We start from the raw sequence: 22,656 nt of genomic DNA on the forward strand, positions 1-22,656 counted from the left end.
AAGACGCATCTAAAGGTCCTGGAGTGACCTAGCCAGTTTCCAGACAAGAGCCCAATAGAAAATCTTTGGAGGGAGCTGAATGTCCATATTGCCCAGTGACTGTCCCAAAACCTTACAGATCTGTATGGAGGAGTGCGCCAAAATCCCTGCTGCAGCGTGTGCAAACCTTTTCAAAAATTACAGGAAACGTCTGATCTCTGTAATTGCCAAAAAGGTTTCTGTACCAAAAATTAAGATGTATTTTTCTGATGTTTCAAATACTTAGGTCATGCAATAAAAAGCAAATTGATTACTTAAAAATCATACAAAGTGTCTGCATTTCTGGATTTTTGATTTAGATTCCGTCACTCATAGTTGGACAGTACATTTGACTAAAAATTACAGACCTCTACATGCTTTACAACTGGGTGAAAGCTAAAAAATAAGCAGTGTATAAAATACTTGTTCTTCTCACTGTATATGTATAATCCCACTTCAGTTTCCTGTTAAGGCAAATATGCTTTCAGTTTGGGGAGTGCATAAAGTATGAGTGTTTCTAATAACTGGGTGGGCGTAATTGCATATATACCTACTATATGCTACACTTCCTTCTCACACACGCGCACACAGAAATGTACAATGCTGGCCAAGGACCCAAAACCTCAAAGTTAATTAGTACAACCATTACCACAACAGTTATTTAAATATAACTATCAAAACAAATCCAACCATCAGTTTCCATGTCATTCATGGTTAGCAATGGATTAAGGGTGATAATTTAAAAATATAATGCTCTTACGTCTTTGAACATATTAAGCTGCCACCCTGCCATCAATACAAAAAGCATAAGGGAAGGCGCTACACAAGAAACTGTTACACAATCGATACTCTATACATATTAACAAACAGAACACTCTTACTAAGGTCTTGTCTAGTCATAGTTTGTATACCTTTAGTATCACTTGACAACACTGATATTATACTGGACAACTACATACAGTTTTCATCTTGCTAGATTCTAAGCTATAAAAATGGCAATATTTAACTCGGAAATAACTTTCAGGAAACGGGAAATTCTGTCAGCTTCTACTACAACTGATGCAAATTGGTTTCTACCACAGGTGACCTGAATGAACTGGATGGCAGGATAAATTCCCATTTGGTTTTGACAGGTAGTTAGTAATTACTGTCTCAAAGTCTCTTGTTTCCACCAACCTCTCATGCGAGTATTGTGAGTAATCTATTAAACTTAACAGGAATTCAAGGACAGTGTTTACATGCACAAAAATACTCCCATACTACAAAGAGATTATCAGCTAAGTTCAAAACTTAGTATGAAAACTGTACTTTATGATCTGATCTATTCTTTAGAGCTTCTAATGTAACTTGAGAAAAATACACTCGACTAACTAAAAACAATCACGGGATCATCATGGGCAGAACGAAAATACGATCAAAATAATAATCAATCATTAGAATATGTTAAAGTACGTTAGCAAAAACTGCACTCCACAAGGTGTATTTTCAGAGTGCATGTAAACACAGCCACTGCAATGTTTGGTCATTTAAGTAAGATCATTAACATGGGAAATTTCAACTAAAGGGCTACTCTAAGGGGGCATTTCTTGGCCAAGCAGTGATACCATGTGCAAGCTTTTGCTACTAAGTTTTGGATACATACAAGATCCTCTACCAGGAGAACCAGCGACAAGGAAAGCACTAGATCTGAATGATCCTGGTCTGGCACTGTGTGAACATTGCCTTCAGCTCGTTCTCTTGGGCCGCGTTGACAGTGTCAGGCTCTGGGCTCTTTTGTACCTTTGCCACAGCAAAGTTGATGCCCTGGGTAAGTCCTGCCTGGGTGAGATTGGCCACCTGGACCATGGAGCTCTTGATCTTGGCAAAGGGGGAGACCACTCTGCTGCCATTGCTGTCAGCAGGGGAGGGACCAAGGCTGCCCTCCAATTGTGAACTCAGACTCCTCTGAGAGCCTCCTGAGGCTGCAGATGTGGGCTTCTGGACGGTGAGGAGGTTGGGACTGGAGGTAGAGGACTGGACGTCAAGCTGGGATGGCCGGGGGAGCTGGAGCTCTGTCTGCTGATGCTGGTGGTCAGTGACAGGCTGCTTGTCTGAGTCTATTGGGGACTTATTCTGCACTATAGCTACAGGGTTGGTTAAGCACGGCTCTCCAAACACCTCAACAGGCTTAGTCTGTGCATCCTGGACAAACTGGTGACAGTAGACATCAATGGGAGTACCAAAGTCAATCAGGATAGCTTCTTCGGCCACTGACGCGGCCCCTGGGGACTTGATGTCATTGACTTGAGAAGAGCTCTCCTGTTCTTCACAGCCACTGACCCTTATAACAGAGGGGATATTTAGTTCCACACTACCAATGGACTGTGAGCGACTGCCCAGTCTTGGGTTGGATGCTACAATGCCACAGCTGGGAAGGACATAGTCCACATTTTCTAACGAGCCAGAGCATGGCTGCTCTGGTTCAGAATTGTAGGAGTCTGTGTCGTCCGACATTTCAGAGTGTTCATCACCAATATCTTTCAAGGCTCCAGTGGCAAGATTGCTATCTGACGTCTCCAAGCTGCTGTCCGATTTCCAAAGGTTGACATGCATAGTGGGCTTTAGGAAGTTGACCTTTACATCTGGCTTAGAGAGGGTTCCCAGTCTCCCAAGAGGCTTGAAGGGGCTGATGTTGACGTTTGTTTTGGTCTGTTTCACTTTTTGATTAAGAGAGGAGAATTTATTGAGAAGGAAACTTTTGCCTTGTGCTAAACCAGAGCTACCTTGAACCTGATCTGGAGGTTTGTTCTGGATCCCCATGATATCTTCATGAGGTTTGCTCTGCCGCCTAAAAAAAAAATCATATAACTTAATTTTTATCAGTGATTTAAACTCCAAAAAAACAAAATCATACTGAAAACACATAGATTCATTAGCTTTTTAATATCTAATCATATGGAATAAAAATGTGTTAATGATGGCTTACCTCTCGAGCTTCTTTTCAACAATCAGCAGGTCCTGCCCTGTTGACTGCTTTGTTATACGAAGCATCTCAGCAATGCATTGTAATGTGTCTGAAATGGATAATAATGCACATCTCAACCACTGTGCAGTTAAGGAAATGTTCCTCGTCTAGCCATTTCATACAAGTCAAGAGATCCATTCTACCTTTTCCGTCATCCTCAGGATTCCGAGTAGCAGCTCGAAGAGTGTGAAAATATCCACTTGTTTCTTCATTTCTGTAATGCAAACGCATACAGCAGAACTTTGGCTTCCCAAATAGCGTGGGCTCTGGACCTGTCAAAGAAAATACATACATAAGACTTTCTAAAGCTGTTCTTCCTTTCTATGAATCATTGTCAGCAGGAATATTGGTTAAAATGTTCCTGAGAAACTGTTAAACACACTTTTGGGAAGTGTCGGATGACTCACTGAATATATAAAAACTCACTTCTCCTTTGAGTGAAAGCCATTAGTACTTACCAATTTCAACCTTTTCTAGCCCTTCCAAATTCAGGCGCTGAAATTGGTTGACTTTGTCAGCTTCTTCGTCATAGCTATAATCAGAAAAAACTAATTCATTAGAAATGTTATATATTCTAAATAATAATTTCAATTGTACAGTTAAGACTTACTAGGCAATGTAATATGCTTTGTCAGAAAGGAGCAGCAAAACATCCACATCTTTGTTGGTGGCGTCAATAAGGCTGATTGGGAATACAAGAGATTGTGACAACACAGCTCCAGAAAAAAAGCTTAGTACTGAACACTTGACACATTCTTAAGATGGATTTCCTAAAATAAAAAAGCAACAGCCTCAGTTGTTCTGATTTTAATCGATTCTGATTTCTAATTTATATACGGTAAGAGCAAAATGGCTTTCATTGCTACCTAATTTCTTGAATTTTTTGAGTTCCGGTAACTGCTTCTTTCAACGATTTGGCAATTTCTTAATGTTTGATGTTTCAGTATTTGTCTGTTACAATTTCCTCTAAAACAGGCTGGGTTTTTTGGAATCTTTGTAAGTTTGACTTGATTTCTGAAAATCTTTCACATGTCACATTACCCTTGCTTTGAAAGCACTGGTTCTAAATATATATTAGAAAGACACTTCACATGCATCCATAAAACTAGTTAAAATTAAAACTTAATAAAACGTTGGTAAGTCATATCTATGATCAAATATTGTGAGGAAGACAGGAAACTAACCTTATGTCACTGTTAATCAGGGCCCAACCGCCATGAAATTTTTCATCATCTAGCAGCAACAGCTGCATGTAGGTCTGCAGCAGAAGGCTGACTTGCTCCTGAGCCCCCCTTTGGCTTTCCTTCTCTTTCTCTTCATGCTCCTTCTCCTTACTGAAGATTGAGTACAGGTCCTCTGTCACCGGCAGGCCCATCATAAGGTCTGTAGGGAGAGGCAAAAGATGCATTCTGGGACAAAACAGATACAATCACAAATATTAAGGCAATAACATCTATCTTCTATACCAATGACAGCTTGTCTGTAAGCATCCCTGAAGCGGTTCAAATAGTAGCGGTTGGCTGAGTTCACACCGTCCTTCATCACGCCAGCCAGTTTCCTCTCCCCGGTCCTGGTGAAATCCCCCTAAAAGCATATCAGTGGCCTAATTTAAGCATGTTTTCAAGCACTGCTGATCTAGTGTCCATAAATGTCTATGGATTAAACATTTAACACAACTCCACTTCAGCATTGAGAAGAGAACACAAAGAGGACTCTTGTGAATGAGACATTTACAGAAAGATTAAAAATATTTTTGCTGAAAAGAAACAGGCAAGTGTGGGAAAGCTGTGTTGTTACCTTGAGTGCAGCTGTTCCTGCATATTGTCTGCTAATAGTGTCACCATTGTTGGCCCACATGATCTGGTAAATTCTGTAGCATTTGAGAGGTAGAGGCTGTTCTGGGGGCATCACTCCCAACTTCTTCAGCTACAGAGACAACGGATAATTTTGAGGATATGATGAAATTAAGTTTCATGGATCACTAGATGACAACTTCCCTTGGTTCTATCCAAAACAGAATTCCCAATCAGCTTCTAGTTTTCTATAAACTGTGACCTGTTGGTATATATATTTGCTCTTTGGTACTGATTTGACATTAAGGTTTATGTTCAGAGTGTGATTTAATGAACGAATGTACAGGACTGTCTCAGAAAACTGGAATATTGTGATAAAGTTCTTTATCTTCTGTAATGCAATTAAAAAAAAAAATTACTCTAATATTCTAATATTTTGAGATAGGAGTTTTCTTAAGATGTAAGCCATATTCAGCAATATTAAAATAATAAAAAGGCTTGCAATATTTCAGTTGATTTGTAATGAATCCAGAATGTATGACATTTTTGTTTTTGTAATTGCATTACAGAAGATAAAGAACTTTATTGCAATATTTTAATTTTCTGAGACAGTCCTGTATGCTGATGTTGGTTATCTACAGTGCAACAGGGCTTAAACAGGCTATTAATGGACCAATACCAAAACAATCCTGAATCACATTTCTATAAAGTACTCAGAGAAAACTGTAAGCAGAAGGAGGTTAGTGAAATATTCTATTATCACTTTAAGACAATCCTATCGATGTGGCCCCTTCTTAGTAAGTCCTTTTGAGTTTGATAAGGAACAATGTATGTCTCAGATTAAAGGGCTATGGGTGCAGGAAGAGAGTAATTTCATGATAACTGCATTGATAATGGCTACATTGGTCATCATGGCAGATATGATGATTCTCCATAATGACATGAATAAATCAGCACAATATTTGCAAGATTGCAAGAGACCGGCAACAAGCTCAATGGAGGAAAAAGTAGATATTAATGGATATTTATATTTTCCTTTTTCATTGCAAAAGGGTACAAAAATGCAAAATGGGAAGTGGTTGTAATGAACTTCAAAAGATGAATTCCTCTTCTTGCTTCTTCTTTCTTATTTTAATTCAACATAATTAATTCACTAAAAATTATTCCTCACATTGAAAGTGTGACCAGTTATAAAAAGAATGAATGGGATGAGTGGGAGGAGATTGTTGTGAGCTTGTGCTGGGCAACTCACAAAACTATTATGTGTTAAGTTGTATTATATAGAATATCTGCTAAGAGTTATCATAGTTTTTTAAGGTGTTTCAACATTGGCAAAGCAATTGTTATCAAATCTTATCACGGCAACTGCTCTTTATTTCTCACTATGAAGAGGTTTTTTCAATTCTAAAAAACTAAAAACCAAATCAAGTTGCCACGATAAGATTAGACAAAATCTATTGTCCTAGATAACTGAGAACCAAGAAGGACATCATTGGCAAAGCTTTAGATTTGGATGCAAGCCATATTAACTAATAAAGCTTTGAAATACAAGTCTAAAAGAAAGTCTATCCCTGGTAAAACATTTTTTAAAGCATATCTCTCACCTGTTGTTCCATCACCACCCGAGCAACAGCAGCCTGGACAACATTGGTCCTGTCCAGGCAATCCATACAGTTGACTCTGAAGATTCCCTCCTGCTTGCAGATGACCCCAGCCTGGTCCACCCTGACAGAGAAACATACAGCAGAAAGGACTGGATATATTCTTATAATCACCAAATTTAACAAATATCTAAAATTACAAACAAGCCTAATAAATTGTGCTTGGGCAATACTAGTCACGAGGTGTTTATTTATTTTAAGTAACTTAAAAACTCATTCATATTGTAATTGAAACAACCAAATGTTAATGTCCAAGACAAATAATCCATTTATGGTATCAGTTAAATGATAAAAGGGGCACAACCGAGAGACCCAAATGATAATGAAAAACAAAGAATCACAATTTTGTCACATTTTTAGAGTTGATAACAACTGCTTCAAAACATGTAAGATTAACAGGTAATTTGCCATTTAAAAATTGATGTGTCCCCTGGGAGGAAAAAATATGAACAAAAAGGTCTTCAACTCCAACTTCAAAGAAATATAGTAAGAGATCAGCTAAACAGAAAAGAAGGCAAAATGATCCAAAATCAGACAGAAATAAAATTCAGTAGACAAATTATGAAAAACACTTCAAAGAAATATGTCAATAAAACATTCCCAATGACTTCTCAATAGCTTCTCACAAGCAAAGAATTAAAACAAAATAATGACGAAAAATGCGTGAGAAGAACATAGGTTGGACATACACAAGAAAGAATCCTGAGGCTTCTATGCCTTTACCATTACAGTTTTATACTTAAGGCTCAGGATCATTGGAGCAATATCAGTTTCAATGAGTAAGCTTTTAAAACTACGTTTAGAAATGTTACTTTTTGCAATTATGAAGGGGGGCGGACTGACAGCGTAGTCACTACAGGGCTACACACTGTGTTGATCTGGGCCTCGATCCTCAACATTCCACTTTAGGTCAGAAAAAAAAGACACACACACTTACCAGGCCCACTTCATGTCAGTAATGATATCAGCAATGGCATCTGTCAGTATTTGCACATTTTCAAATTTCATACCTCGGCTGAGAAGCAGAACATAAAAAGGGGTAAAGAGGAAGTAAATGCATTTTGACGGATAAAACCATTACAGACAGCTGTACTGCAGCAGAGTGTCTCTTACCAGTGCTCATGGAAGTCAAAGGAAACATAAGTGAGGTTTGGGTTGTTGTAAAGTAAAACCTGCTTTAGATACGCATCACCAATCATCTTCTCTCGTCCACTCTGATCCACTAAGTTAATGATGACCTAGAAAGGAAAATACAGAAGGAAAAGAATTCCACTTAAAAACAAAAACATTCTGATGGATATTCACAATATATAAGAGCAGTTGCAACACACAGGCCTCTTTCAGCACCTTAACAGCAATGCTACTGTTAAACACAAATTCAGGCCTGCTGAAATGGTCCTTCAAAAGTAGTACAGAGCAAATGTTAAAATACAAAGGTATTCTTACAAATGTAACCAAAGATGCTTGTCACCTCTAAAGTTCTAAAATTACGTAAAATAACAAAACTACCAGACAAAGATGCATTTGTCAATATCTGTTCACCACAAACCCAAGTGGGAGAAAAACCAATGCACCTGTTTATTGTAGAGTTTAAGCTGTTCTTCAAAGTGGGCAGCAAAATAAGACATGGTCTCCTTCTCCTCTGAAATGTCAGACAAATATAAACAACTGATTTTAGGCGCTTAATCTGTTTCATAACTATTATCAGATTGTTCATAGAGGTGGTGGCACAGAAATAAAATCAGTCAGAAATGGACTTCTCCCGCCAGTAACTGCAAAGTATGACTGGAATTGTCATCCTTATAAGAATTTCATTTTCCCTGTTCTATTTATTCTCCCCAAATTCCCCTTGGCTGCACTGTCTTGTTCATCTGGGATATTGCCATGGGGTCTGTCTTTGCTTAGTTAGGTCTGATTTCAGGGTAGCTGATAGGGATGTGAAATAGAGGGAGCCCAATATTATGTTTTGATAGAGAATTTGATAGACAAGCTTGTGGTTTGATGTAGTCACAACATATAAAACAAGAAACGGGGAGAAAGGGATTTTGCAGATATGAGAGTATTCATTTATTCTTATAAATAATACTGTTAAAAAGTAATTTCTCTTTTCATTATAGTTTCTTCTTTCTTATTCTGCAAACTTAATTCCAGTACAAAATGCAATTTTACTACCAACACATTTGAAAATAAGAAACAAAAAAACATCGGAACAAAAAGCAAAACTTCAGTAAAAAAATTGCCGAGGAATTAGCAAAAAATAATTTCAAGAAATGACAAGGAAATTTACATGACAAGATGTAACCTCTTGAAATTTAAGTTGTAATAAGGCTAAGTTTATGTTAGAGGCTGATTTAGGAAAAACATCTTAAAATTAGCCAGAAAAATGAATAAATGAATAAAAATCAAAGACATACAATAGTGTACGATGAAGTAGACACCACTGACCTTTCTCTAAGCGTGGCCGAGGATTGTAACGGTAACCTGCCTGGCTCCAGAAGACAGGAACTGAGCCACGAGTCAGCACGAAAGATAAAGTGTGGCTGTGTACATGAATCAACTGCTCTGTCTCCACATAATTGGCAACATGACCATCTGTATCAACCCCTCTGCGTTTGTACCGCATCCCTGTGGGTAAGTAGAAAGCTTCAACAATTATTGTTACAGCGTGTTATCATTAATTTCAGAACAAAAAAAAAAAAAAAACCCTTAATTTTAGTCTTGAAAACAATCCTATTGTTCCCTTTGGAGTCAAGTGATTGGTTAATCACTTGTAGTCACATGAGCTAACCTTCACATTTGGACTACAGTACTGTAGTACAGTACCTGCACGATGGCGACTACGTCTTGAGATTAGGGCGACTGTAAAGCGGGGATGGATGTCATCAACACAGGTGACCTCTTGTGGTGGGGTTTCAGGGCTGCTTCGCTCCTCATCAGAAGTCTCATTGTAATTAACTATAAGCTCTTCCACCTGAACAAAGCCCTGGATGATTGGAATCACCCAGAAGTCAACCTCCGGGACCTGGAGTATACAAAGTAAATAACGTTTTTGTTTGTTTACTAGATTTTAAAACGATTTTGTATACATCAAGTTCCCTACATGGATCATCTTGGCTAAAGCCATGCTGTAAGCACTTTTATTTCATGGTTTTGTGATAAAGCCAGGTAATCATGAGCTAATGCCAGGCAGGGCCAGCAGCTGTATTGAAAAATAAATGACTGCATCAACAATCATGTAAGAATCCAATATGTAGCTAAAGTCCCTTTACTAAATTCTGAATATAGAAAAACAACACAAAGCAGTAGTTTTCTGTTGTTTTGTTTTGTTTCATTTTGTTTTGTTTTGTTTAGGAATCAGTTACCTGGAGATTGATGAGGTCTTGGATCATGTATTTATTCCAGAAGAACCGGTCATCAACCTTTGAAAAATAATAATTAAAAAAAATAAACAATTAACCAGATAAAAGGGTTTTTTGCATTTACTGTGTGCATCTAAGAAAAAGCTGCACATGAAGTCTAACATTTGCTTTTCCGTTCAAACCTGTTTCCAGAAGGGTATTTTTAATTTCTCAGAATCTCCCTGGCGCTGTACACTGTTCGTCAGGTCGTAGGTCATACTATAGTAGAAGGAATCTGAGTCCATGAATATTTTGTACAGTTCATCAAGAAGCCGTCTCTCTAGTCTCTCCTTCTCTTTGTTTTCCTTTACCTGGAAGGCAGGGGAGTACTGGATAGGAATAAGTGGCGAGGTGACAAAGCAAAAAATAAATCTTTACAAGGGTGAAAAACAGAAACTTTTCATGTATGGGTTTGACCATGACATTGTTTTTTTACTGGAATATACAGAAAAAAATACCTTTTTCTTTATGGGCACAGCCACATTGGACTTGATCTGGCTTAAAGTTTTCATCAAGAACTTAGACTCATCAGGAGATGGGGCGAGTTTCTCTGATTTGTCAATTCCAAAATGATGTTTCTTGCAAAGCTGAGAAAAGATTTTTGGTCAAGGTTATGTGCTGTCTTTTTTTTCTTTACATCACAATCTTATCTATTTGGACCAAATCAGATAAAACATTAATCTATATTGTCTCACTGCTCACAAATACAATGGCTACTTATAACAACTATCTGCTAGGGGTGGGATACATGGAAACAGCTGAGCATCATGATATCCAGAAGCACAATCAACCCTTTGAAAACCTGGAATAGTTTTCATATTATCAAGCTAGGATAGAATAGAATATTGCTTCAATTCTGCCACAGTGGGGAAATTTCAATAAACTATTTAAATTCAGTTGTCTAATGTCTAGCTTTAGTGCATAGGGGAGGAATTATATTTCTGAAGTACAAGCACAATGTACAACTGGATGGGCTCTAAAACCTACCTACAAATTCTCTTAACCATCATTACTCACTTGGAAACTCTCTGTCTCATCCATGAAGCTCCCCTGAAAGACTGGAAATCTTAGCAATATTCAGTTTCTGACTGAGCACATTCACAATCATGATCTACATTTAATTTGATCAGATGTGTGGGTGAAAAATCATCCTGGATTTTGATGAAACCAAAACAATCAAAACACATTGTGCACCTCTGACAGCGCATAAGACATTAATCATATACTGACAACAGTGACAGGCGGTGAGGTTCATGGCTGCTGAGGCACTGCCATGATCACCGCACATCTCTTCTTCATATTTGAACGGTAAATGTGATTTTTTTTAGCAATTTTGGAAAAAAATAACTAAAAATGTTGAAGCTATGTGGAAAATAATTTTATAGTACAAATCACTGAATAAATATAACCATTTAATTCATTTTTCATTTTGCATTTTTTTCTTTCCGTGATAACAGGTGAGGCCCGGGCTCCCCTGCCTCTACTGACTTCACGTTACTGACTTACACATAAATAGTACTGAAAGCATCTAATAAATACTCACAAGAACTAACATATTTTCAGTGGACTGAGAGAATTAATTCAACTGCTGCTTTCCATATATTATTACAGTATTAGGATGCACACCTCAAGCTCAAGCTCCTGAGGATCTTCCTCAGACAGAGGAATGACAGCTATCTTGGTGATCTTGTAGACTTTGTGGTTCCCTGGTAATTGTCCAACCAGTGCATTCTGGCGGATTAATATGAGGCCAAGAGGAAGATCTGTTATGAGAAACAGAGACAGGGAGTTGCATCATGGGTGTTCATTCTGAAATGTCTGAGAAAATCAGTTGCCCACAAGCCAGAAATCTATTTTACCAAAACAGTCAAAGACATCAAGTAAATTCATCAGGTAAAAAAATATATGACTGTCACCTACATGTAATAGGTAACATTTCCCAGGACAAATCTATTGTCAGTGACACATTTTCTTTTGTAAAATATGTTAACCAATTACCTCTTGAGGTATGTATAGACACAGGTGTGAATACAACTGACCCCCAGAATTGTCACAGATTGCATCATCAGAGTCAGCGGACTCCTCTTCAACAGTAGATGTGAAGTATTACTACACACATTTAACACCTCTATTTGTGAGTGAGAAACATACAAATGACTGGATGATTTGTTAATCCAAGCCCATGGAGGGAAAACTCAGAGCAACAAGTCTGTTGACTCTATACAGGAAGCAGATACCATGTTAAAGGGTAAGGGTACGGAAATTTAAAGAAATAAAATAAAAAGCAATACCTTTATCTACTTACCAGTATGAAGCTGTATCTTGCCTATGATACCTTCCACTAAACCCAAGCACACTGGGTTCCAGGCAAGAAGCAAGTCAGTAGCTGAAGTAAAAATGCAAATAACAGAGCAATTATAACATTGGCATGGCTGAACAGAAAGGCAGCACATGACATGATGCTTTATTAGTCACTGCTGCACATTTGCAAAAACAACAGTGGAAAAAGCACTTAACTCATCTTTCACATCTGAGCTTATGTAGCCTTCCTGTCAGAAACAGCTTGACATTGACACTTACAAATGTGTGAACAAAACTCGATAATCAAATTTTTCACAATTTCCCTTGATAGACCACTAAATGAAAACAACATCAACAAATGTATTAATTGTGGTAAATGATATAAAACAGTAAATCTACTGGTGGTTGTCACTTTCAATGTGACCTTACATGTACAATAACACTGTTGGTGTCCAATGCTAATAGTTTTTATTGTTCGGGGTAATTAAAATTTACATCTCCGAACATTTTCAAACTCCAGGTCAACTATGAAGTCTGTTATGGCTACACATGGGCTATAGGAAAACTGGAATGCTTGCCATTAGTGATGCATTAAACATCATACTGGAGAAAATCAGAAAAATGTGAAGGGTGGGGCTAAAGGCAGACTTCAGCCAGTGACTCAAACAAAGACTCTTCCTGTTCAACACGCCAGACAAATTCATGTATAAGAGAACACTTACAAGGACATGTTTTGCTGGAGAAAATACAACACAGCAGTGCAGCCTCTGTTCTCTAAATGTGTGATGTTTATGCAAAATAATTCGAAATGTGCTCAAGAGTGGAGTGGAAACTGGGTAAGGAGTGTAAACCCTTTTTCCAATTAAATTATGAAACAGTGGTGCAACTGAAAACCTGTTCAGGACGGCTGCACTGCCATACAACTTCACTAGCAAAGAGGACACATCCACTCTACTCTTACTGCTGATTAAACTGCACAACTAACAGTATTTCATCCAGCATGACCACTAGTTTGTCATAGTTATGAGTCACAGTACCAGGACTCAGTCACGCAGTGTAAACCAACTGCAATGGCGAGAACAGCTTCATTAGGCATTAGTAACAGTAAATAAGGTAGTTTGAAACAATTTGATGTCTCTGTGTTTTTGTGAGAAGATATTCTTCTGATGTATGAATTGTTCATTCAACAAAAATTGAAAAAAAAAGTGACACCTACTGTGACTTAATTAGAGCGACGTCCTCGTTTGGTATTATGAACTGGAATGTCTAGTTTTTACTTCATTGTGTAACATCAGAGAAACTAGAACATATATCTGGGGAGTTGTCTTGACTGGTATGACAGTTCTGATGATAATTTCAAGACATTAAAAAAGCTACACTCAGCTTTATTATTTCATTATCCTGGTTAATTTCAGATGATTTAATACTGACCCTAATATCGTGTAAAGTTAGCGCGAAATATAAATGAATGGCATTTGTGTTGAAGATGTTATTTAGATAGACCTTAAGTATGTAACACTGTATGTAACACCAAAAGAAAGTAATCCCTCCTTTCGGTCAAACAAACTCCCATAGTCACATCTCAGTCTATTAGGCTAATGATAACCGTTCAGGTAAACGGCCGGCAGAGGAGCAGCCTTCATCCACTACATACCAGGTCTGACGGTCATGGAGCCGTCTTTTCGGCTGCACCACAGAGCCCGGTCCCCGCTCTGAAGAATGTACTCGTCCCTGGCTTGGAACAACTCCATCTCGTCCCCTGACGTTACACCAAAATAACCTACTGTCGGGCTGAAAAGCCGGGTAGTCAACTTCTCGACTGTTACCCGTAGTTTGCCAGAGAGAGCGACTGGCTAGCTACAGTTAGCTCGTCTCCAACAAGCTACGGCAGAAGGCTACGACCTAGCCAGCTAGCAGCGGCAGCAGGATGCGTGTCAGATTTGCTGATTTGACTTCTACGCATTATGATAGGTAACAGCTATCTATGCCAGATACGCATTCCTTGCCACGGTCAAGCTGAACCGAATGTAGGCAAACACACCTCAATGAATGATAATGCACCTCCGACAGCAGCGTCTGTTCAAGACGTAAGTGACAGTTTCCTGTTCCAAACAATGACACGTGACCTGCCCGTCATCACCGGAGGGCAGGTAGCCTGCATACTATTATTATAACTGCATGATTACTATCGTTCTTAATTGATTTTAGTGGGAAAAACAGTCTCATAGGAATTATTTCAAGTCTCACTAATAATTATTCTGGTAAAATGTTTTTAATATTTTTGTTATGCTGTAAGAACTATGTTGCTTATTCCTAAAACTCAAAGATAAAGACGACTGTTTCTCTAACTGAAACAAAATATTAAATAGCTGCCTTCGATCAAAAAAAAATGTGTTGTAATAGTATCCATTTGATGGCCTTCGGTACTTTTAAACGTATCTTGAGATGATATTTGAATTAAAAAAGGAAACAAAGGTGAGGGGAAGTGATGCAAGGGAAAAAAAATACTTTCTGTACGAGCTCCCTTCCTTTTGGCAAGGGTTGTATTAATTTAATGGAAATCAAGAGACCACGATTAGACATTGTAATCCAGAAATGCATTAAAAAATGTGTGACTATCCCCAAAACTTCAAATCTTTTATATCATTGTGGTTGCATGGAATTTCTTTCCTACATATTCAGCCACACTTTAATGTATGCATAAGACAATAAGAATAGACCTAGACATAGGCTATAAAATGTATTGGGTTTTTTTTTAAACTAAATGTCTCAGGGTTTCAATGTCTTAACACAATGTATGGCATGGTGGTGGTGGTGGTGGTGTGTGTGTAAACCTTTAACATATTTCTGTGTTTTTGATAACTGCCTTTTTTGGAGTTATTACTAAAAGTACTGTAACCAAATTAAGGTAGCAATATCATTTTGAATTGGCTCATTACTGAAAATACAAATTTTTGATTGATTTTATCATGTTGTATGGTACAATATTGTAATATCACAGTACACTGTTGTTATCAAAGCCAGTATTGTGTTAGCATAGCATTGTGTGACTGTACTACCCAATTGCAAAATCAGAGGTAATTTCAAAGTGGATTTATGTGTAAGAGAGTTAGGGCATGAATGTTATCTGGTTTTTCACTTCAAGAGTACAATTTGGTTGGTAGAAGTAAAATAAACATTCTCACATGCCATATTAATGTTCACACACACACACACACAACACACACACACACACACACACAACAAATTTAAAGGTCAACATGTTCATTGATGACTCAGCTAGAGGCAAGGCAGGCAATAATTAAAGGCAGGCAAAAACTGATGGTAACTTAAAAAAACAAGAACTTAAAAAGTATGCCGTCAATTTAAAGAAGTCTATCCTCTGTGTAATGAATGGGAGCTCACATATTCAAAATTAATGTCAAATACATTTTATTTCAACCATACCAACACAACTTGCTCTTGACAATGCATGATTCTGCTACTCATCACCTGTGAACACTAAGCCACAATCCATAATGCTCAGGCAGTGACACTACATTTAAGATTGCTTATTTTGCTGACAAACGTGAAAACAAATGTTAGATCGTAAATTCATCTGCACACAAGGAACGCTGTTATCCTCTTGAAATTTTTGTGCATGGGTTAAATGACTAATTACGCAGGGTTTTTTAAGGCTCTTGGACTGCATTTGTTTGGTGCTTTACAGATTGTGGCTTTGGTAGTAATACAAGGACGTTATAGAAATTTAAATTATGACTAATTAGCACAAAGTGCTAACTGTTTCTTGTCTTGATAATCTCAAGTCAATTTCTCAGTACACATTCATAGGGGTACGAAAATATTATACGGTATATAAATACAGATATAATATTTGGAAAATTACAATAAAACCAAACCATATACAAACACCCAAAACACATCAATCAAACTGTGAAATTTATATATTTCAAATGAAGTGCAGCTAATACACCAGCATGGAACAACTCAATGATGGCAAAGTGCAGAGATGGCAATATCAGATAGTCACCTGAAACGCAGCAATTGATTAACATCTTTGTGTTTTGTGACAACCCAGCCCTTACATGGCTATAAAGAGGAAAACGCTATATTGACTGAGTATTGCAGAAAGTTCTGCTTTAAAGCCCCAATGTTTGCACTCATTGATTTATTGATGTGCACACTAGAATAAGGAAAGCTTCATACAATATTTGATCAAGACCAAAGGCAACTACACATACCATTTGTTAAGAAAATATTTTTTCCATTTGATGATAAAGGCCTCTTATTCAAACTTTAATTTGACTTAAAAACTGTTCTCAATACCTTACTCATGACATCTGTCTTATTATGAAGACATTGGCACAACACAGAAGGCAACAACACTGGTTTGAAAACATGACTGCGTTCCCATTAACTATGTGCTGAATGGCAGGACATACCAATGCCACTGATCAATGCATGCAACTTTCACAAATGCCGCAGAGACTAAGCTGGAGTAGACTTGTTCACTATCAAATATACAGCCAGCCATCCTTCTTCCCCCTCCATTATCAAGTGTGCAGTGCTTATGATATCTCATTTGCCATCTCCACATCCTCCTTTGAAATCATGGTGGACTCTCGTTTCTGTGTCAGGTGGGCATTCTCATTTGGAGGCTCCCTAGTAGGTTGGGTCGGCTGCTCCTCCAGTTGTTCCAGTTCTTCCAGTATGGTCTGAACATGACGCACACCGTCTCGTCTTGCCTGTCGTACATCTGCACGACCCTCCGGGTCAACTGAGTCAAGTGCTAAGAGCTCTTTGGTCAGCAGCTCCTCCAATAATAAGTATTTCTTATCATTCTTCTTTCCTTCAAAACATCTCACCTCTTGCTCTAGTTTGGCAACCCTCTCAACTATCTGCTGTACTTTTGCCAAGCCAGGGTGGACAGGGCACTGAGGATGCTCAACCTCCCCCTTTGCAAATGGGACGTCTGCAGAAACAGCTGGCTTGTCCTGGACTTCAGGCTTTGAGGGTATCTGGACTGTGATGTCTGCAGTATGTTGTTGCTGCTGTGGCTGTTGTGGTTGCTCTGGTTTCTGAGGATGCTGGTACTGTTGCTGCAGCGGTGGTAAATGTTCAGGTTGCAGAGGCTGTGGAGATGCCTGAGGTGGACCCACTTGAAACTGTTGTATCTGCTGAAACTGTTGAGGTTGCTGAGTTGGAAGCTGTGGAGGCTTTTGGACATCAGCTTCTGTGTGCAGTGGTTGAGGGGGCTGTGCATTCTCTGGCTTTGGTTGAGGGCTATGCTGCTCTGTCTCCACTTTTTGAACTGGGTCTCTCATAATGATGTGTGGTTGAACCTGACAGTTTTAAAACAAATAATTAGAATGGCATACAATACACAGATGAGAAAAAATATCCCCTTTAATATATTAGGTGCTCAAGCAGGACAGTTGTATTTCATTTGGAATAACTTTAGATTACCTGCGGTCTTTCACCCAACACCTGTGTTACAATGGGTGACTGGCTTCTTATATGGTGTGGTAGGTGAACAGTAGTTGCATCACGATGCTGGGGTAACAATATCGGTGAAGACCTTTCCCGGGGAGGCTGCATTACTGCAGGGTAGCTGGGCCATTCATCTGTCTGAAGGCGATGGAAGGGCTGCTGGTTCTCTGGGTAGGGGACACGCTGAGAGTAGACGGAGGGATTTAACTGAGGTTGTGTCTGTGTTTGTCCTCCTCCACCCTCATGGATCACTGGGATAGGGATGTAACCTGCCTGAAGGCCAGTGCTGCTGGGTCGTGGAGGCTGATAATGCGGGGTAGCATAAACCTTGAAAACAGATTAAATTGAAACACCAACTGTTTAATATTTGCTCACTTAGTATTATTAAAATGTAAACGTGTGATACTTGATTTGTTACTGCATTTCTGTATTTTAGTCAAAAGACCAACCTCTGCTGTTTGTGAAACAGGCGAGCTAGCCTTTACAGGCTCAGTGGGGCAGCTATCTGAAGGGCTGTGTAAAGGCGATCTTGGCCTGCAGTGCAGGCCTGGTGTCGGAGAAGGTATACATCCATCTGTCCGGATATTCTGTGCAGTGGTTGGATGGATGTAAGAATAACTAGGGTGGGGTTGCTGCTGAAGTTCTGCACCCTCATGGAAGACTGGAATTGGGACATAGCCTGGGCGAAGGATCGGGTGCTTCATCTCCCTAACAAAAGTCTTCTGTGGCTCCTTCAGAGGCTCCTGGGGACTTGGTTCTGGTGGTATATTGGGTCCATTTGCTGATACTTCTCTGACCTGAAGATAAGAACATCTTTATTACAAAACATCAAATACCATTTCAATTCTTTACATTATTATATTCAGAAAAAATATATAATATTCAAAGCAATATAACTAATCAGTAGCCCTTTTGATTAGACATAAATAGATTTTTTACTGGTTGTTTTTTACAATTGCAAAGAAATTGACAGTAAATCACAAGAGCAAGTCCAAGATCATCCCGGCACTTCAAGTAACATGTCATTATGATAAACATTTTAAAGGTAATTATTTTAATTGTGCAGTTGCAAAAAATCCTTACCAAATGTTTGATTTTTGTTAGTTAGATCACAATACAAGCAGAGGGAAGGACACTATTTGTAACTCATAAATTATTCAGGTACTTACTCCCCCACAGATATATGCATTTAAATCAGGTGAACCCAAAACAGCAAACGGTAAAAGCTACCAAAATGTACCAAACTGTCTCATGTTTAGTGCTCTCAGGCCACAGATAGTTGCAAAGGTTAAAATGTCCTATTTCTACACTTGGATGCCAAAAGTATCACCATCTTGAGTATCTGACAAATGCAAGTGATTTTTTCATGAACAAGAAGTTTAACATTTGACTATTTCTGGATAGACAACTGATGAGCTCATTTGTCTGATTGATATTTCCCACATGATACCGTGCACTTAGCCAACACCAACCTGCCATATATTGTGATGGGGGGGGGGGTGCTTTTCTAAGAGTGTTCCAATAATTAAAACGATGATCCATAGTATCTAGACAGAGATTAGTGTCAAAATCTACTTCAAATTGCTTTGTGATTTGTGACAATTCACTGCTTATCAAGTAGATTTAGTCTAAATCACTCTGTTGCTTCATAAATTCACTTGACAGCTTGTTGTTTATAAAACATGAGAACATCTCATTTTCAATGCCTGCGCAAATACCTTGATAAATCAATATCAAAGAGCAGGCCTTTGAATACTATCTTATATATGTCTTCCCATCCATATTGCCTTGGCGTGGTGGCTTTTCAGAAATCCAGAACTTGTTAGGAATTGTGCAGGACTTGATTTGATGACGGAATTTCTCCCTAGACTCAGTTTTGTGGGACCACACCTTTTCATTTTCTGAAAAACACCACGAGCTATCCTAAATTACATGTCGCTTGACTTACAGCTGCAGGTTAAATATTAAATAACATCCCAGGATTTAATATTTTGTATAATCTCTAATGAAGAAAGTCACTTAACATCCTTCAATGACAGCCAAGGAGGCTTACAAGCAACAGGTCCCCTCATAGTTCAGTACAAATGACTGAGGTTTTGTCAGAAACCCCCGAAAACCTCAATGGAACCGATTGGGGGGGTTAAGTACGTAAAGGTAATCCACTGGTTTTTCATCAAAGACCAAAGTTGTGAAATAGCCATGAACGACCTTTTGCCCGCTGCCATTTCAGTCAGGGACGCTTCACGCTGCCTGCCAGCAGCATTGCACCAATTTTATCCCCTGACAGCTGTGCCTTTCCAGCAGATTCTTCGGAACACTGACTTCTGACAACAGTCTCCCCCTCAGACGAAAGATTAGTGAATGGCAGCAAGTGAACCCCACTCTCAACCATTTCACGGGGGGCTCAACCCAGACTCGTCTGTTTATTTCTATGCGGGAGTGGGGGCAGCGCCTTTATCACTAAGGTTTACTCCGCCGAACATAACCAACCGGGAACCGCGTCGAGCCATGTAAGGCAAAAAAGTTTAATGCGGATGACGTCGCAAGCGATCCCTGTATTGAAATGACCAAAATATCAAAATACCAGTAGCTCATTTAAGGTAGCCTCAACGTACTGCAGCGTTGAGTCATCGCGTAATTTTAGTCTTAGATCATGACACGGAACATAGCAGTGCTGATCAGCCGTTATAATAGGCTTGTGAGCTGTGTGTAAGGGGGTGGCATCGGTGCCAAACAAGGCCTGTGGCCAACGAGATTAATATTTGACAGTGATGTGGCACCGGGCTCCGGCCACTTTAGCTTTCCCAGCCGAAAACGCGCCGTTCAGTCAACGCAGTTCGGTGCGGGATGACGCGGTCGGAACAGCTGTCGCCCTAACGTCGCCTCGCCAACTTAAGTTCGCAGGTTAATTTCCCCACCCCCCTTTCTATTTACCTTGATCGTGTCGTGTCTCGGGTCGTTCCAGGTTGTCGTGCGATTATTGTGGTCCACAAAAAAGGGCCATCCAGTCTGAGGGTCAATTTTTACCTCCCATCCGAGGGGCAACGGGTCGTTGTCATTGCTCGCCATGCTCAGAATCGGAGAGTGTGTCTTCATGCCGTTCATTTTGCTGAGTGTCGAATATTGAGACGTTTTATACGGGCGACGGACGCTTTAAAGATTCCTTTAAGTGACGTGGAAAAGTGGGCTGGAAGTTTCTCGAAATAGCAGGATTAACATAGGGGGTGGACAGCGCTGGATACAGTGGCATGGGTTCCCGAACTTATGTCGCAGACCTCTTAACACATCAACCAAGTCCCAGCGATGACTCGTTTTTTTTTCTTTGAATTACTCATGATCAACAATCGTGATTAATTCAACACAATGCTCATATTCTCTTCTGCTGACGGTGAAGATTTTGTCAGCTTTGTTGGGGACCTCAGTGACCATCAATGTGTAACTTTTATTCTTGACACCAGGGAATCCACATGCTTGTTCAAAATAAAACAATAATAACCGAAGTACACAAGACTGCCGCTTGACAAATTGTCCAAGGGAACTCACTCTAGGCTTGCTATAGGCTTGCTCTTCAGTACACAATTACTAAGTAGTACTAGTACTAGTACTACTAGTAGTGTGTCCTTTACAATTAGGGTTAGATGGAGACGGTTAATTCGCTGTAGCGACCTCCGAAGAGAAGAGCCAAAAGGAGAAGAAGAAGAGGGAGAAGAAGAAGTGTGTCCTTATAAACCAACTGTTCAAATTATCAAGGCATATCCATTGAACCAAATCATCTCTCCATTCAGCTGAAACAGCCGAGCTTTCACCAGAATCTTGGTGGGCTACTTCTACATGAGGTTCTTCGAGGATGCAGTATCTGGACTGCAATCCCATAGCTGGTGTCCAAAACAGTATGGCAAATCTAGACTGGCAGCTTGCACTCAAAAGTCACTCTTAGAAGAAATAAATGCAAGAAACAACAGGCAGAGACGGATGAGCACTGATCAGTTCTGTTTTGGGGAAGATTTTGTTCCATTAGGATGTTGATTTCATGCAAACTCAGACAAGTTCTGACCAAGTAAAATACTGCAAAAGTTCTTTTACCAATTAGCAATATAAAAGTCACACATCCTAGTGCTCCAAAACTGCTCGCGCCACCAGATGAAGATGCAGCAACAGCTTTAATTACCCTTCCATGTTAACCAATCTATTGTTCCGGACAAACAGTCATTGAATGATCATTAAAAACAATCACACACCAATGACTGTTCAGACGCTTTGTATATTGTCTACATACATTGCATCAGTCCTGGTAAAAATAGTACAGTAAGGGCATGGTGCATCAAGTAAATAATTTAGATGAAACACTGAGATAGACCTATCTGCTGACATGTGCTGGTAAGTGTACACACAAAACAACACACCACAATGCACAATCTGATCTTATATTCCAAAGCAGGTTAAAAAAGTCAAAGTCAACTTTATTGTCAATACTACCATATGTTCACACCTACAGAGCATTGAGATAGCGTTACTCTAAGACCCATGGTGCAAAAGTACAAAAATTTATAAATAATTTGTCACAGAGACCAACGAACAATCACAAGAGATGCTAAGGTAGATATTGTGGGGTTTGATTTTTTTAAGTAACAGGAGTGCTTAGGTGCAGTTGCAAAGAAAAAAAGTGGTAGCAAGTGCAGTTGCATCAACAGTTTACAGTGCATTTTCATTTTAAGTGAATGAGTAAATGAATCCATGGAAGAGATCTTATGGCAGGTACAGTACTTGATGACTCGATGTGTGTGTATGGGTCGGTGGAGGTGGGGGGGCAGTGCTTGGAGTGCATGTGTGTGGGGGTGGTGGCTAAGAGTCCATGGTGTGTGCATGGGTGGGTGGGGGATCTCAGAATCCATAGTATATTGGTTGGGGTGAGGGGGGTGGGGGGGTGGGGGGGCAAAAGAGTATAGGGGGCAGAGCAGGGAGGGAATTGAGCTTCCTGACAGCCTGGTGAG

At 39.3% G+C, this 22,656-nt stretch overlaps 2 protein-coding genes across 5 annotated transcripts; both read right to left on the reverse strand.

Annotated features, from left to right (window-relative positions):
- Positions 1-1,565: 1,565 nt before the first annotated feature.
- On the reverse strand, positions 1,566-14,053 carry inpp5f (inositol polyphosphate-5-phosphatase F). 3 transcript variants are annotated; one of them, XM_086165635.1, is made up of 20 exons: positions 13,830-14,053; positions 12,180-12,260; positions 11,501-11,637; positions 10,333-10,461; positions 10,018-10,185; positions 9,839-9,895; positions 9,300-9,498; positions 8,922-9,101; positions 8,051-8,118; positions 7,590-7,714; positions 7,414-7,491; positions 6,420-6,540; positions 4,820-4,948; positions 4,489-4,606; positions 4,207-4,405; positions 3,633-3,704; positions 3,481-3,554; positions 3,166-3,294; positions 2,984-3,071; positions 1,566-2,845 (listed from the first exon to the last, which is right to left on the reverse strand). In XM_086165635.1, exons 1-20 carry the CDS (start codon positions 13,924-13,926, stop codon positions 1,699-1,701), a joined length of 3,396 nt encoding a protein of 1,131 aa, XP_086021761.1. In that variant the 5' UTR covers positions 13,927-14,053; the 3' UTR covers positions 1,566-1,698. The 3 variants fall into 3 exon arrangements, with proteins under 3 accessions (XP_086021761.1, XP_086021753.1, XP_086021770.1); XM_086165627.1 differs by having other exon boundaries at positions 10,018-10,203; XM_086165644.1 differs by lacking the exons at positions 11,501-11,637; positions 12,180-12,260; positions 13,830-14,053 and adding an exon at positions 10,892-11,003 and having other exon boundaries at positions 10,018-10,203.
- Positions 14,054-15,590: 1,537 nt separating this feature from the next.
- Positions 15,591-20,831, reverse strand: bag3 (BCL2 associated athanogene 3). 2 transcript variants are annotated; one of them, XM_086165726.1, is made up of 5 exons: positions 20,600-20,831; positions 18,115-18,462; positions 17,945-17,992; positions 17,642-17,854; positions 15,591-17,517 (listed from the first exon to the last, which is right to left on the reverse strand). In XM_086165726.1, exons 1-5 carry the CDS (start codon positions 20,768-20,770, stop codon positions 16,744-16,746), a joined length of 1,554 nt encoding a protein of 517 aa, XP_086021852.1. In that variant the 5' UTR covers positions 20,771-20,831; the 3' UTR covers positions 15,591-16,743. The 2 variants fall into 2 exon arrangements, with proteins under 2 accessions (XP_086021852.1, XP_086021842.1); XM_086165716.1 differs by having other exon boundaries at positions 17,642-17,992; positions 20,600-20,827.
- Between the last annotated feature and the right edge of the window lie 1,825 nt (positions 20,832-22,656).

This window comes from Fistularia commersonii, chromosome 2 (assembly GCF_037954325.1).
Source record: "Fistularia commersonii isolate RoL2024-O1a breed Wild chromosome 2, RoL_Fcom_v1.0, whole genome shotgun sequence".
NCBI classification, from domain to species: domain Eukaryota; kingdom Metazoa; phylum Chordata; class Actinopteri; order Syngnathiformes; family Fistulariidae; genus Fistularia; species Fistularia commersonii.

Bases quoted from the DNA above. Each gene is read 5' to 3' on its own strand.
- bag3 (XM_086165716.1), bottom strand. From the start codon at position 20,770: ATGAACGGCATGAAGACACACTCTCCGATTCTGAGCATGGCGAGCAAT. The intron at 18,463-20,599 runs GTAAATAGAAAG...TCTTATCTTCAG, and splicing joins CGAGACACGACACGATCAAG to GTCAGAGAAGTATCAGCAAA. The intron at 17,993-18,114 runs GTTGGTCTTTTG...TCTGTTTTCAAG, and splicing joins CTGTTTCACAAACAGCAGAG to GTTTATGCTACCCCGCATTA.
- inpp5f (XM_086165627.1), bottom strand. From the start codon at position 13,926: ATGGAGTTGTTCCAAGCCAGGGACGAGTACATTCTTCAGAGCGGGGAC. The intron at 3,555-3,632 runs GTAAGTCTTAAC...TTCTGATTATAG, and splicing joins AAAGCATATTACATTGCCTA to CTATGACGAAGAAGCTGACA. The intron at 2,846-2,983 runs GTAAGCCATCAT...TTTTTTTTTTAG, and splicing joins GTTGAAAAGAAGCTCGAGAG to GCGGCAGAGCAAACCTCATG.